The following is a 17468-nucleotide window of genomic DNA, read 5'->3' as shown; positions in this document are numbered from 1 at the left end:
GCATCACCTTAAAACCTTGTGTCAGTCGACTTCTTTTGACGATTCTGTCTCCTGCAGGTTCCCTAACTAAAGACCAAATCAGTTAAGCTTTAAGCCATTCTTTTGGATTAGGCTTCAAGGCCAGGCCAGGACTTTAAAGACGGTCTGTCCCAGTTTCCCCAGTCTTTCTGCACTAAACTATGAAAAAAAAAAAAGATTAAAAAAAATGCATATCCATCAAGGATCATTAATAAAACTATACAAATTCATTGTCAGCCTTTAAATGAAATAATATGACACAGCATGGTCTTTGTTCATTATGAGGTATTTCTCCATCTCTGTGCTACTTGGTCAATGGACTCGTACTTGTATTGCGCTTTTCTAGTCTTCCAAACACTCAAAGCGCTTTAACACTACATGACATCATTGACCCATTGATGAGAGGAGCTACCATGCAAGGTGTCACTTCAGGATTATTAACCATTCATACACCGTAGACGCAGCTACAGGAGTCATTTAGGGTCAAGTGTCTTGTTCAAGGAAACATGGGCTAGCGGAGCCGAGGATCGAACCACCAACCCTCTGATTGAAGGACGACCCTGCTCACCACTGAGCCACAGTGGCTATTTGCCACTACAAGAGATGGTTCTCAATGGCTTCCATCATTTTGGAACAACGGAGGAAAATAATCCACCAAACGTGACATCATTTTATTTTCTTACCAATGTGAAATCAAGGTTGAGTGATTATTCAATTTGCTTCCAGAGAGCACATCTAATAAATACGCTATAATAACTTGAAATAATGAATCACTTGGCAATAATGTCTTGTCTGTATATTTATGCCATTTCTACACTGGAGTGTACTACGTAATGTTTTGAACTCAAGGTGAGGAAATGTTCCTGTAAATAAGAGCGAAGTGGGTAATTGCAAAATAATTAAATACCATATTTATTACAACATTATAGAGAAGTAACTATAGGTAATTGGAATAGAAGATATTTTATCAGCAGCAAATATGTCAAAGTAAGGCTAAGGGCAGCAGAATGTGCTAAAGACAGTCACACATCCTCATGCTTAATTGTGAAATCCACCTTTAATTGCTGCGAAGGTCACGACTCATTTTCTCCACCTACAGTAGATTAGAGAGCTCTGTGATAATAACTAAGAAGAGCCTTTATTTCTACACTGAGGCTTTTACATTGTTTCAACTGTTGCTGGCGTTTGACCGGCTGGTTATTCTATGGGAATTTCGTCTAAGATGCTAAAGCACAAAATCAGTTGCATCCAGGCTTTCTATGTCCCTCTGAAGCTTCACAGGAGTCGAGGGTTAGGGGGTTGATTGAGTCCAACGAACAGCAACCTTCCAGCCAGGAGGTCGCTGTTCGTTCCCCGTGTGAAACGAGAAGTCAACGCTGATGTTTTTGTCACGTAACATTCGTAATTAAGGGCCAACCCAAACAACGATCTATTCCTAAACATAACTAAGTAGTTTTGTTGCCTGAAGTTTTCTGTGGAGATGGAATATTGAATATAAAAGATTGTATGCATGTAACAAGCGGAAATTGACACGTGTTGCTGGCATTTGTAAAACTAGTCCTTTTTTGTCAGATATCTTACGTGCCGTTGTATGAGGAGCTGGTAAAACTAATCACTGATAGCATGAATAGGTATGGGAAAGCTGATGTTGAACTGCAACGTTTTGTTTTAGGGAGCATGAAATGAGCTGACGGAGCAGCTGCAGCCTGGACTGCTTCAGCCTGACAGCCTCGCCACGCCAGCTGTGACTGAGCACATGGAAGACTTCTCTTTCAGACTGAAAGGCCTGTCAGTTGGCCAGTCAAGAAGTGCTTCATCAAATTACCACAAACCACTCTTTACAAAAACGCTGTCCTTGATACTTGGAATCACCAACACAACATAAATTGTTATATTAACCTTCAATTTGTTGTGGTTAAGATCTCAGAGGAAGGAACACAACATCTGGACTAAGAAAACCAAACCCAAACCTACCTACATGAACAAACGTAGGACATTCAGATGGAACGCCATTCAATTAAACTCATGTTGTGTCATGGACATATTATGAAAAATAGATATTCCAGTAGCTGGAACCTATGTGTGTTTTGTGGAAGGACTATTCAGACGTCAGTTTAGACAATGCTCTTGTTGCACACTCTCTCTCTGTCCTTCTCCGTGCCTCGTACACACACCTCTCACATACGTCTTGTTTATTCTCTTATTTACTCTCTTTTCCTCTGCGGACCTTGAGGGACTCTCACGTCCGTAGAGAAAGCCGCCACAGCACTCGCCCGGCGAGCTATCGCTGCACGGCGCCGGGGAAAAACAATGAGAGGCGTGATTTATATCTGACAAGCAGCAGATATCTACTCCAGCGGCGGAGAGATAGATAGGGGGGGGGGGGGGGCCTGCAGGCCGATGAAAGGAGGAATAATACGCAGCGAATGCTTTATCTTCTTGAGGAATGACTGTGTGGATTTGCTTCGCAGAGGGAGTGGAGAGGGCTCAAAGACCAAAAGAAAGGAAGAGATAAAGTGAGTAATTTCGACGGAGGGGGGCTATCGGCTAGGTCTTGTTAACGGATTCAAACCAACGTCTATTTGGCCTGTTACCATCTATCCCTGTGCCAACTCTGACTGACAGACCGACTGTCATGACAGCTCTGGACTGTTTGCATCGGTGCTGCTTTACTGTGGAACATAATGAATGCCCAGTCCCATTTAAGAGCTGAATCTCGTCTTCTTCTTCTTCTTCTTCTTCTTCTTCTTCTTCTTCTTCTTCTTCTTCTTCTTCTTCTTCTTCTTCTTCTTCTTTCCCCCCGCCCCCGGGGTTAATGCCCAGTGTGGAGCTACAGAGAACTGAGATGGCACAGCATACGCTTTTCCTTCCATCCAGTGCCAGACTGAATGTGAATGGATAATACTTTTATTTTTTTGCTGTAACCCACTTTGGGGACTTATTGTGGAACTAGGGATGGTAGTGGAAAGCTTGTAGGACGGCAACAAGGAGACAAAGCTAGACGAAGAGACAGGCAGTGGTGTCGCCCCCCCCAACACACACACACACACACACACCCTCCCACAAACTGAGATTGTACACTCTGAGAAACTCGTTCCAACGCATTCACAACTCCTGCAGTACAAAGCACTGAAAGTTGGCGGTGTAGAACAGAGTAGCGGCTTCCTTTTCACTGGGCAATGAGGACACGTACTTCTAATGTAGCCTCATTAAAATTTAAAAAACAAAAAAATGCTGCACAAAGTAGGAACTGTTTTTTGTGATCTCTGTGGTCTGAAGCGTGAGCCAAGGGGCTGTAGACTCATCACAACAGTCACGTTCAGAACTACCTCTCCCGTCCCGTCCAATTCAAATCTGTCTTTGTTGTGTCATATGTGTGTGTCTTTATATTTGATGTTGGAGATATTTAAATGACTTTCCACACAAGTCTAACTTTGCTTTTAGTAGATGCTAATATTGCTGAGCAAACTTCAGTATTTGAATTATCACCATGAATAAAACATCACGATTGTGCACGAACACTTATCTTAAAAGGCGATATAGCCAAACGTCGTAAATATGACGAGTCAGAAAACAGTGGAGAGACTCAGCTCATGACTTCAGAAGGATTTGGTTTACTCTCTGTATTAATGAGAGAAGTGACCATGAGAGCTGGGAGGCAATTAAGTACGCTACTTCTGGTATTTTACTCATATAAACCCGGGGTGTCTCCCAACTAATAATTGACATAGTAGAATCTGATGGGTCAAGTCTTAGTCAAATCAGTCTTTACCTCTCATTGATCCCCCTCTTGCTCAGAATAGCCCTAATTCTATTTCCGCCCGCGTTGTAGCAGCCCACAGCAAACGACAGTCGACTAAAGAAAGAGATTTCAGATGCAACCATGGAACGAGTAAAAATCAGATAAGGTCACAAATGGTATAAATATATGAAACTGGGGGACATTTGGGGTTGAAAAGTATCCAAAATGACCTGATAAATGTTATGATAACCTGATATTGGATTGGTGCATTGACTTGCGTACTCGCCGATACCCGATCCAGGATTTAGGTTGTATGGGATGCAACTCAAGATAGAATTACTGCTAGTCTATAAATCTGTCAATGCGTGGTACCGTAAAATATAAGGCTGTGCTGGTTTACCGGTTCAACCGGTATACCGGTTTCAAATTTCCATACGGTATGACATTTTCATATACCGTCATAGCCGTAACAACTGTTGTCGCTCTTCAGAAGGCAGTATAATTTATTTTTCACCACTGAGGGCGGAGCGGTCGGAGCTACTTACGTGACGTGGTTAAAACTTGTGTCATGGTTTTAACTTTAGTCATGGTTAAAACAACAATGAATAACCCACAACTAACACTCTTTAACAGGGTGAAACACCACGACACAACAGTTTGTGACACCTAAACAATTTGTAACACTAATAATTGTGCATTTATAAAATTACACCGCCTAACTGCATGCTGGGTACAGCTCGCCCACTATCTCAACAAGAAGAAGACAGACCCTTTCGGTCTGTCTCTTCCTGTTTTGTTTCACCTACATTCCCCATTGGGTCCTAAGTCCCTCCTTGTTTAGCTTCAAACACCCTCTACGTACTAACATACAAACAGCTGTTCACCATTATCGTCATTATCAACCTAGCATGGCAGCTCTTTTATGTCTTTAGGTGTCATTATTTTTGGCAAGCGCTTCTATTGTTCTTAAGATTTCGTTACACCACCAAAGCACCATACACATCAATGGTTCCCTTAATACTCATACACTTATGCTTTCAACATGTGTAAGTAATGCTCCTAGAATCTGCTGCTCTTACCGTCAGGTTGTGGCTGTTTTCCCAAGACACCACTCTTATTTAAAAGCAAAAGGACTGTTTAACTATTCCAAAGAGCGAGGCACTCACAAAACGCACTCTGTCTCCGTCTGAGATGTAATCATAAAAAATTCAAGATATATGTTGTTCGCCTTATGTCTGTGGTATTAAACAAAGTAAATCACAAATGAACAGGTTTCCAGTGGAAGGGGGAATTGTGCTTTTACAGGTGAGAAAGTTTTATATCCATTAATAATAATGCAGCAGGGAGGCAACGTGGGTGAAAAACGATGGTGGAACAGAGAAGCGGGTGGAGCCGGCAGGAGGATGGGAGAGCGAGACACAGTTGGGAAGACCGAGCGAGGACGAGATTACTGACGGCGTGAAAGACTCACCGCAGCTGGAATTCAACACTGGACAAACAAGCACACTAAGAATTAGAACAAATACATTGCCACTGGTTTAAGATCTGATACAAGTTTGCTTGGCACAAAAAATGTATGCCAATTTTCTAGGTTATCCTGTGTTCTAGCCCGAGGCTGATTCTGCTAATAATTCCAGTCTGAGAAATACACATTGTTTGGTAAAATGAATAATGCATGTTCAATTCAGTATTAAAATGTATTTTTCATGCCAACGGTTAATGTACGAGTTATGCGTGAGCATATGCGAGAGTATGAAGCTGGTGTTGCAGCAATTGTCAAAAGCAACTGGGATGAACTGGAAGTCCAGTTATTCCTTGAAGAAGGAAACAGTCACTAAGCAGAACGACGCTTCACTAAAGAATCAGGGGGCGTACAACGCCCTCCAAGTCGATACTCGAATCACATCCAAGTATCCAATGAATGTTGTAGTAAAATAATTGTACAAGAAGACAAGGAATTCCTTTTGTTTTCTGACTTATTCAATGATTTATTGATTGATTAATCCAAATAATAAATCAACAGATTGAGCGATTATTAAAATAGTGGTTATTTGCAGCCCCAAAAGGTCAACATAAAACCAGCCTTGGCTTCTTCACTACAATGCTGATCAGTTTGCTGTTGAACCCACAAACTGTTGTTAGTGAGGAGGCACGTAAAGCCAGATGAAGATTGGCTTTACTGGACATAGAAAGTAGGGCTGGGCGGTATGGCCAAAAATTCATATCACGGTATTTTGTAAAATTCTGGCGGTTTCACGGTATATCACGATATTTTTTCCCGAGTAAACACATTCATTCATTCATTGACGCCGAAAAGGACCGCCGGCCAACTGAAAAGCTGTTCTTCGCTCATTGTTCACCGATCGCAACTGACCAGCGAGTGGTGAACAGCTGTTTGTACGTTGGTACCTAGAGGGTGTTAGGATGCTAATCTGGAGGGATTGAGGGCCCATGGGAATGTAGGTGAAAAAAATCATAAGGGTCTGTCTCTTCCTGTTTTTTTTTTTATGTAGCGACGAAGTTTCTTCTTGTTGTGTTAGTGGGCGAGCTGTACCCAGCATGCAGTTCAGTGGTGTAATTTTTGTAAATGTACAATTATTAGTGTTACAAATTGTTTATGTGTCACAAACTGTTGTGTCGTGGTGTTTTACCCTGTTAAAGAGCGTTAGTTGTGGGTTAATCATTGTTGTTATAAAGTAATAACCATGACTAAAGTTAAAACCATGACACGTAAGTAGCTCCGACCGCTGCGCCCTCAGAGGTGAGCTCTGAACAATACATGTTGCTGCCTGCCGAAGAGCGACAACAGTTGTTGCGGCTATGCACCACCGGTATGACGGTATATGAAAAATTCATACCGTCTGGAAATTTTAAACTGGTACCGCCCAGCCCTAATAGAAAGTATATTATTGAACTGCACTTCAAATAAAGCACAGGTCTATAGGAGAGTGCAAACACACAAAGAGACAACCGAACACAGGGGCTCAGAGCAGGACCTTTATCTACAGTGACTGTGTGACTGCAGCAGAGGAACTGCTCAGCTGATGGGGCCCAAACCAGAGAACATTCGGTTTAAGAAGCCTGTGTGTGCTGGATGCAGGCAGCGATGAACAGCACTCAGCATAAGTATTGCAGTGCCGGAGCAGCCCCAATCCCCTATAACAGCTCACTCCTCCATCTCCTACATCCTAAACCCCCACAGACCTCCTCTCATCATGTCGCTCTTCATCACTCTCTCTTCTTTAGTTCAAGTATTCCCGAGCTCTTCCCAGTTTTAATGAAGCGCTCTGTGAAGGACTTCCCTTCCCTTCTCTCTCTCCCTTCCTGCTTCTTTCCACAGAAATGAAGCGGCGGGACGGATCAGAGCGAGTGCTGCAAGCGGAAAGTGGTTCCCTATCTGCACTGATGGTTGGAGCGTTCACCTTCCCTCACACCTGGCAGGCTGAGAGCCACATTTAGAATGTGTGTGTGTGTGTGTGTGTGTGTGTGTGTGTGTGTGTGTGTGTGTGTGTGTGTGTATGTGTGTGTGAGCGTGTGTGTGTGAATAATAACCACATCCAATGATACGCTGCAAATGATTCCAGCAATTGCTGAGAAGCTGTAACATTTACATACAAAGAAGTGTGGGTTTTACTCGTCTTCATCACCATGAGCTCCGACTCAGCAGACATGCTCTACTTTGGACCGGGCGTTTCCTGGTGTTGTGAAAAATTGCTTAAAAAAAGGGTGGGAAATAACAAAAGGCAGAAACTATTTCAAAACCTTTTGGTAATAACCAACCAACCTGTATTATAATGACAGCAGGTCCCACGTTTGAAATCTCAACATTCTCAAAGGCGTGTCCACAGATTCCTCATGGAGGCAAGAATGCCTCTTGATACGTTCTTTCGGACACAAATGTTGGCAGAACGTCAGGACAAATGCCCTAGTGCACAGGAAGTGGGGAGCTTTTTTACATGAGAACCGATGCTTCCGTACCAAGTCCATGGCAACATTTTATAAATGTGACCTCGTACCGGGGATTAGGCTGGAGACTAAAGCCGTCCGGTCATACAGGGGACTGGAGGGAAAACAAATTGTAAACAGAGCCGGCATAATGGCGGACCTTCTTCACGGCAGTCTCACTGAATCTCTGTTTAACCCTCTGGGGACTGAGGTTATTTACTCGATTTTACATAATTTCTTGAATTCACCTTTTAAAGACACTTGCATATGAGATATATACCCATGTGTTACATCAACAATTGCAGAACAATCTCAGCTCTATATAATGAGGCACCATTGTCCTAAGGCACAAGTATAAAGTGATATTATGGCCCTAAAAAAATTGAGTCTCGATTTTGGAAATTCTTCATATCTCTTGTGAAAACATAACTTTACTCATGTGGACGAACTGTTTTGGTGCTAGAAATTGTTTTACCAAAGGTCTTTGGTTCACAAAAGCAGTGAAATATATGAATAAATTGGTAGATACCAAATTTTCTGGACTGTCTCGTGTCTAACGAGACAGTCCAGAAATGAATAACAGCAGTCGCTGTTATGGAATTAAAGTCCATTATTCTTCTATTAGACGTTATGGGCCGAGCGGATCGGTCTGTATTCTGGCAACCGGATAGAAGATCCAAAATGAACCCTCCTTCACAGCACAACTCAATCCCTGATGACTGATAATCTATCAAACTCCCAAAGCGCTATTAATCGCACTATTTATTGTTTATATTTGTATTGTTTTACTCTATGTTTATTGTGATGCGCCTTTCACCGAGTCAAATTCCTTGTATGTGCAACGTACTTGTCCAGTAAACAATTCTGGTTCTGATTGATAGGAATAAAAGGACTCATCGATAATGACAATAATGGGAGTTGCCACCTTTTTGAAACACCTACTCATCACGTACAATAGAGCTCAATGACGTTTGGTTTGGAACTGCGTCTGGAAAACTCTGAATTATTCCTGTCTCTGTGCTGTTTCATTGTGAACCATTTCCTACTAAAGTACACCTGCCAACCGCCGTATCCACACAGAAGGAAGAGTGTGCCAGACCTCGTGGATCAGGGCTTTACACGTGGACTAAGCTGAGCTCCATACAGTGATGCTGCGTTTGCATCGTCACTACTGAGTCTCATCCTGGCGCTCGTCCTTCAGGGGCAGATAGAATCAAAGCACTCCTGTCTGCATGAGGGAGGGATCACACAACATTTACTAGATCACCTCCTCTGATTGGAGGATTCTGGGAGATAACAGTCTCCTTGGTTTGTTAAAGCAGCATTAGGAGTTTATCAGATAAGGGGTCATAAGACAGATGTATTTACCACGTGGTCAAAGTTCCGGTAAGGACGACTTGACAGACCCCTCTGTCCAAACGGCTGCCTGTTTATTCAAAAACATATTATGAAGGTTCCACCACCACTTCATAGCCAGCAGTACGTGAGGTTTGCTCAGTGACCTCTCTCAATGACACGAGATATGTGATAACTGCAATAGCTAAGAGGAATTTAGAACTGTTTGACCACATTGTCCAAACAACGCATTTTTATATTACGTTTAAAGTTGAAGAACAGTTTTTTCAACAAGCAACCTTCATTAATAACTTATTCAATAATAAATAAATAAAAATGAATACAATGTAATTAGAAATACAATGAAAGATAATATCAAAGAAATGTTATTAAACATTTTTTATTCCAATTGTGTGAATAAACTTAATAATAACAAATACATTTTTTAAAGACCAACCTCATCAAAATGACAGTACACCACCTCCGTGTCATTGAGAAGCTTTCTGCTTTCACCAACAATGTCCCTTCACAATAAAGCAGAAACCTCAGAGCGTCATTCAGACAATAGCAGGATATTCTGATGTGGAATTTAAAAAAGTAATTTAAGAGCCGTGTTCCTTCAAACTCAGAACAGTTTATTAGAATGATCTCGCTGGTGTGATTACACACATAAAAGATATATCATATCAAACAGAAAATGTGAAAACATCAAAGCTGTATATCGTATATTGCGGCATGGCCAAAGCATAGAGATATTGTTTATGAGCCAATATTTGATATTCATCCCACAAGCATTGAGAGGAATACTAGATAGAGATATAAAGCTAAACAGTGCTCCTTTTAGTGGTGTAATAATTGAAATAGCATCTGACACAGCTCAGTTATCTCTCTTCTCAGTTCACCATAAACTCCACATGTTGTTGTGGAACCACATTACACTCCATTCTGGCACGGAGGCTGATAGCGTCAGACTGGAACACTCACCTGCACACCGCGACCCACAAAGCATAAACATACCACTTGGAAAGTGAATACTGACTGAAAGAAGCCCACACAACAGACCGGAGACGACCTTGCTCAGTATTTCTGTGGGTGTTAAAAACAACAGCCACGCGATCCTGTTAGCTTTCAAACCAAATATTCTTCAAAAGGTGCAACCTCGCCGTCACGCCGGGCCTGGTGTTCGCCGAGGGAATCGGGGAGGTGAGCTGGGCATTGTCAGGTAGTGCAGCGCTAATAAAAGTTTGCCCGTTTGGAGGTCGAGCCACGACAGTTCTGCCGACAGCGCAGAACTGCCGCTGTCCACCCCTCCCACCTCCACCACCACCTGAAAATATCAGCCCACGCTTTCAGAAGCTCTCGGGTCGTTCCTTTACCGATTCCTCTGGGCTCAGAGAGAAGGCCCTGCATTGCAAAAGCATGTGGAGCGCCGGCCCTGGGTGAGCAGGGCTCAGTGCTGGTAAACCGTGTTGCAGGCAGATCGTTGTCGAGAAAACTGCTGAGCAGTAAGTTTATTTGAATCCCGCCGGAGGAAAAGTGCATTAGGAGTTCGGAGGGCTTTTTATTAACCTTTTGATGGCATGTCTGTGGTTGACAGAGTGAGAGAATAACTGACGAGTAAAGAGATCATTAAAGTTGCAGAGCATGTTGCGGAGGTAAAACACGCTGCCCACTGACATGCTCAGTTTCACTCTGGGCAGGAGGCGCTGATGTGAAACATGTCAGGGGAATGCGCCGCTGTCCTTCGTGGGCGCGGCCGAGTAGTCGCCATGTGCGCGACCTAAACACTGCGTGCACAAAAGGGGCAGTGTGTTGACAAAAGAAATTGAGAGGTCGGGATTTGTATACGCTCAGTTTTCTGTGAACGGGTCTCACACGGATCTGCTTGTTAACATCTGAGAGTTCCACATTTTTAAATCCACTAGCTGGAGCCTCTGAGAAAGGGGAACAAAACTCAATTGTGACTATTGAGGAGTCCTTTACTCGATGCTGCTCTCAGCTGTGTGTGCAGACTTATCCACCTGAAGTATACAACTGGTCCTGGATCTGCATACTACAGTCCTGGCAGTATAGAAATATATATATTTACGGTAGTTTGACTTTATTGGTTGTTTTTGTCATTTGAATATATTTATATTTTATATTATTATAATACACATATATATATATATATATATATATATATATATATATATATATATATATATAAAATACTTTCTCTGTGATAGTCTATTGTCATGTCTTTGGATGATCACACGGCAGATGGATGGTGTGATGGTTGATGACTGAGGTTCTGCTGACTGCTGCAAAATTAGCGGCCGGCTTTAATGGCACACAATCACCACTCTCCTGATGTATTGTTTTTTTATGGAGCAGCAGGCAGTTGGAACAAAGGAACAGGCAATTATCGCTGTTCTATTTTAGAGTGTTTTTTGGCCAGATATGATGTGCAGCCAATTAGCTGGTGCATTACTGGTTGACAATACGCTGCAGAAGGAAATGCTGATACAAAGTACTGGATCGACAACAAAAATGATACAATATGGTAAAACACAAAGGGAGGAGGAGGAGGGGAGAGACAGAGGATAAGTGGCTCTGCCCTCTTCTGTTGGACCCGCTGCCAGGACACTGCGATCGTATATTAAAAAAGCAGCAGCAGCAGCTGGCTACAAGTGTTAGCCAACACAACACTTAGCTCGTTGTAGCTAACGACAAGAATGGATTTGGACTTGGGGAGCGTGGCAGTGCTCTTGTCTGGCCCGCATTATGACAGTACTACGGGGGCATGCGGCGGCCAACGTGCTTCTCAGGACTGCATCCGCTCACTCCAGATTGGATCCCGGTTTGGGCAACACACTGCTGCACGGAGGATGTTCCAGCTGTAATATACTGGATGCTGCATCACCCGTCGTTGGACTGACAGGCTTCAAGTGACACAATACGCTCACAAAAGGTTCATTCCCATCCAGGGATTATCTTTAAGTATTCTAGGAAGCCATTGTTATACTACTTAATTATTTCATTTAAAATAAAAAAAGAAGAGATGAAGCCAAACTGGTTAACTGGAGGAATTTGTTCCTCACTACATCCCCAAAATAATAATAGAGCCATAACAGCTTATCCCTACTTGTTGACAGTGCCGCTCTGTCGTAACATTTTATACGGCGGTTACAGCTGACAACGTCGCAACCGCCATCGGTGTCGTGGTGCCAACACTTTTGACGCACTGTTAGCACCGTTAACTGCAAACCGCCATGAGAGCCGTTGAGAAGATGTGTATGTATATGCTCCCAATCTCGCATACGGCACCTTTAACCTTTAACACCAGTATCAGCATCACTAGTATGGGTCTGGCTCGGGCCACATAGAAGGTCTGCCATTGTTTTATTTTCCTGTCGGTAAGCATCACACTGGAGCTGAAGAGGAGAGGCAACAACTAACAAGTATTTTCCTTTTTTAGTTCTTATTTTACAATGAATATTTTAGTCTGTGAAATATCAGAAAACATATTTTAATTTGTAATGCCCGTCATATTTTCCCAAGGCAACATCCCAAGGCAACATCAAATGTCCCGTTTTGTCTGATAAAAAAAGTCCAAACCCTGAAATGTTTGGTTTCCTGTGAGATGGAACAGAGCAGAGCAGCAACTCTTCAAACATCTTCATGAATTACGACTGAGATTCATTAAATCATAATATTAGTGTATGTATCGCATAAATAGAAATGTGTTGATACATGTATGGTTGATTAACTAATCGACCGAGCGTTTCAGTCATGAGAGGAATGCATCAATTCTACAAATGCTAGTCCATGTTTGGGAGAAGGTGCAGATCCATGGAGCCAAGTCATTCAAGTCACAGCATGCAAGGATCAAATCCCTGATATCGATGCAATTATCTACAGAACTAAAGAAAACAACATTACAAGGTCCAAGTGCTATTGGATATTTTAACCTTTTAAAAACCCACCTATTTTTAGGCCTCGAAAATTGCATACTCAAACAAAGAAAGGTATATCTCTGCAACCACTAGGGCTATTTGAATAATTTGGGTGTTATAATAAAAGAGTATAATGTCAGTTTTGTGTTCATATGTGTAAATAGCAGTCTATATGTTACTGGTTATGAGTAAATGAAGATGACACACAATACAATGTTATAGCAATTAACGGACATAAACCCCATATGGGCTCCATAGTTTTCTTAAACAACACTGAATTTGTGTTCTCCTACTGAAAACTCAACTGTGTGTTGACACACACACACACACACACACACACACACACACACACTCGAGTTGCTAACTACATTAACGTGGAACATCTTCGCTGAATGGGGGACAGTGTTCGAGTCCTATTTTTCTCTGGGAAAAGTGCACATGACCGGCCCGGGAGCCACTGTCGCACGCGCTGCCTTGTGGCTGAGCGGGGAGGGCCTGAAGACAGTCGTGTGACTCGAGAGTCCTCATGACTGCAGGACTCCAGCCGAGTCCGACCGTGAGCAGTGATGGAACAGACTCCAGCCAGGGACTTAGACTGTGTCGGTTTCTCCCATAAAGTACACATAAATAGACTTTGTGTGACCTAATTGGCTGAAGTCTGGAGCTCTCCTGTCTCCGGTCCGCTGTCCTCCACGTCTCCCTCGACTGCTCCTTTTATGGACAGCGCAAAGAGGACAGGCTGAATCTGTGGCTCGGCTGGAGAAAACTACTACTGTCCTGCAGACAAGCCGCCGTTAAGCCCCAAGCATTTTACACTTGTTGGTCTTCTACGATACAAAACTGCACACACTTCAATAATTCAACTGGAATAGAGACATAATATGTGGGGAACGGACGGTCTGCTCGCTTCGATGTGTGTTTGCGTTCAGAGACGCTCACTCGAAACGCGTTTGAAAACTTTCACAATTTAATGTTCCCTTGCATGCAGTGAAATATTGACATATTCTTAAACACAATGCACCTTGTTTTTATAACACCTAACATCTTCCACTAATGTCGGCATAAAAGCCAGAGTCGAACAATGTCCACTTTTAGAGTTTGACCTCATTCCCCCTGGAGCCCACCGCCTACCCGTCTGAGGAGGCGGCGGCTGTGCGTGTCGTTACAGAGAGCGGGGATAAAAGTGGAGATGTTATCACCGTGTTGTTCGGTGGTTATGTGTTGCTGTTTCAGATACAGCCAACGGAAATCAGACAAATTAATCCAAGCTATTCAGGACACATCTAGTAGTTATGGCATGGCTGTCTCGTGCCTTTGTCTGATAAGCAGCATGCCATTCAATTGCCAGATTTGTATATGGATTTCGGCCGGAGCTTTATAAAACGGCGAACTACTCTCGTAAAGTTTCCGTGACACCGAACACCGAACAAACCCCGCTTTAGTAAACCCGCCGGCTGTGAAACGTGTCACACTAACGTGCAGCTCATGTGCTTTAAAGCTTCAGCAGCAACTGGTAGACGCTGGAAGAAGTTTGACGGCGCGTCCGCTCCTCTCTTACCTTGTTCTCCGGTGTTCCCGCTGGCTTTGTCCAGTGTGCCGTTCAGCAATAGGAAATAAAGAAAAACGAGTAAACGTCCACATTTTGCCGGTGATAACTGGGCATTTTTCTGCCTGTGTTTACTGTACATCCCTGTGACCCTCGGTACCGCCGACCGTCCTCCCTTTCCTCGCAGTATTCAACTCTGCCTCCCTCTGACTCCTGCGAGCGTCAGACCAACAAGGGAGAGCGAAACACAGCACTTCCTGTGACCCATCAAAATAAAACCGCGAGGAAAGCCTTCAAACATAGGTGACACAACTAGATGACATTTGAGCAATTAGGGAATCATGTAAGATTGTAATCATATTGTGATTATTAATTAATATAATATATATATTAATATTATTATCCTTTAGAATTGCCATTTTGAGTTGGTCTGAGGTTTACCTCAGTCGCAACCAAAGTCAGCAGCAATATTTTAAAAACACGAGTTCAGGCCTAAAAACAGCAGTTATTGCTCAAAACGGATATAAGAAATGTTCCATATCTATGGAGGATCCTGGACGACTGACGCTATTATGATGAACGTGGAAAGGGAAACGTGTGCTAATATCACTACCAGACGTTTTTATCATAATGTTTTATATTACACAACGAAAAAATAAATACATAAAGGATTTGTTTCTTTTGATTTATTTTGAAAAAGAGTAGTTCAAGTGATAGAGACAGACACAATCCTCCTTGCTGGAGACTGAGGTTAAATTATTTTCATTATTTATAAAGGAAACATGTCAAACACGTCTGTATAACATGTGTACTAATACTGAACATTTTCCATCAGGCAACAGGTCAGGACAGGCTATGAAGCTGAAAGCCATCTCTTATGCAATGAAATCCTCAATGCATAGACTGATAAAAATAAATACAAAAATGTGCATTAGGAGATTAGGGCATGTGCATTAGGAGATTAAGGGACTTCATCTAGTCCCACCTTGGCTTTCTTAAGTACCCAACCATGTATCATCCTGGTGACGGACACATTTGGGTGATGTCATCATTCACACTATGAGGAACACATTAAACCACCAACCACAGCCAGCTACATTGTTGCAGAGTGTTGCTCACACTCGTTGGCATGGTTACTTTAGGGAACTGGCCAACAATAAGAATATGTCATTCTTTCATCTTTTAGACAGAATGGAATTTTTGGCAGAGAGAAGGGTTGACACAAATTGGTAAAACTAAAACTGTTGATTGGTTGAAGCTTCATCACCTCATTGGAGCACCTTAAAACAGTTGAGGCCATGCAGCTCCACTCTGGTTTGCAGCTGTCAGTTTGTAGCTTGTGTAACAGCTTCTATAGAAAACGGTTTGCAGCCTGTTGCTTTGTCGCTCGTGTTGTGAACGCAGCATCGTACGCAACTCTCACTTTGTTTCCGTTGCAGCTGACCAGGAACCCGTAGGCGGGTCTTCATATTGTGGCCGACTCTCGCTTGTGACCTTTGGTTTTGCACCTTTAGTAGCTTAGTGGCTCAGTGGTGAGCAGGGTAGTCCTCAGAGGATCGGTGGTTCGATCCTCGGCTCCGCTAGTCCATGTCGATGTGTCTTTGGGCAAGACACGTAACCCCAAATTGCTCCCGTAGATGTGCCTACAGTTTATGAATGTGTGTGAATGTTATATACTCCTGATTGGCAGGTGGAACCTAGCCCCTGTTATTAATGTGTGAGTGATGACGAGTAGTGTGAAAGCACTTTGATTGATCAGAAGACTAGAAAAGAGATTAACAAGTACAGGTCCATTATGGGCATCGACCGACATATCGTGTATTCTTGCACAATCTGGGCTTTTAGTGAAGAAAATAAAAAATCTTTGACAAAAAAAAACACATTGCATTTGAGTTGATTCGATGTTCAAGGTGTCTGTATTCTTCCTCTTGAATTCATGCTTATAAAAGGAACTTGAGAATCACCGACATTTGAAGGACTCGATGAGGGTCTGAGTGTTCAAATATTCCTCATGACTCACAGACTCACCTCTAAAGATTATAAAACGTGACCAAATTATACATTTAATTGTATGTTGAACAGCTGAGACCTTACATTTATGCTGCCAAGTACTGGAGACATTTTCTTTTCTCTCAGCAAAATCAGAGGAGTGAATTGCTGCAAAGCCATTTTCAGGTCAATTTGACCAATTTTCTTGTACTATGTTTTGCCTACATTTTTCCATCACTGGAAAAAGGTTTTTCCTTTTCCTCCCCAGATAAACTGCCGGCAAAGAATGGATCGTGCACAGATTTGCTGTGATCATAAACAGTCCTTTTTTTTTGCTGCACAGCCAGCAGTTCAGCTTGTGCCTTGTTTGTTCTCTCTGTGCTTGCAGTGTGTTCTTGCAACCTCGTGGCAAACCCAGAGATAAACACATGTTTCATGGCCTCTTCATCAGTGAGCTAATCAGCCCGTCACCTGCAGCTCTCCTGCTGCCAATAGCTGCTGCCTGCCACCGCTGCCGGCCCCCAGCCAAAGGAATTGTAATATCAATATGCTTTATTGTCTACTTGTCACTTACATCTGAACTATAATTACTTCACTCAGCGTGGGCATACTGCTAAGTGTTATCTTACTTGTGTACACCGCGACATTTCAGACTTTTATTTTGAAGTCAAAATCAACTATCATCCGGTTATAAGCTCATTGTGTGTAACTTGGTGCATGAGAAAACCAGGCATGGGTTTAATTAGCGTTGCGCTCACGTTTCCTCGTCAACTCCTGTATCCGAGTTCAGAAGAAGCAGAAAGACTCCGTGTTCATTTCACATACAAATGGAAGCGAATCCGCATGAATGAATCACGTTCATCTAAAAAATGTTGGTTTCATGTTAAACTAATGGTAATAATTGGTGCATTAAAGATAAATGATACCAAAATGTGGTGATTAAATCAATTGAAGC

The 17468-nt window shown here is 42.6% G+C and overlaps 1 protein-coding gene across 1 annotated transcript in view; it reads right to left on the bottom strand.

Moving 5' to 3' along the window:
* Positions 1 to 14666, bottom strand: part of adam19a (ADAM metallopeptidase domain 19a) — a gene marked incomplete at its 5' end in the record, with an annotated part of 160068 nt that extends 145402 nt beyond the window's left edge. Inside the window, one exon of the mRNA XM_079214914.1 lies at positions 14537 to 14666. Coding sequence (XP_079071040.1) covers positions 14537 to 14666 — 130 coding nt within the window. The remainder of the gene's footprint in view (positions 1 to 14536) is intronic.
* Between the last annotated feature and the right edge of the window lie 2802 nt (positions 14667 to 17468).

The sequence above is a fragment of the Taurulus bubalis genome, assembly GCF_910589615.1.
Source record: "Taurulus bubalis genome assembly, chromosome: 3".
Classification (NCBI taxonomy): domain Eukaryota; kingdom Metazoa; phylum Chordata; class Actinopteri; order Perciformes; family Cottidae; genus Taurulus; species Taurulus bubalis.
The sequence above is the reverse complement of the archived record's forward strand: the minus strand, read 5'-3'. Positions and strand labels throughout refer to the sequence as shown.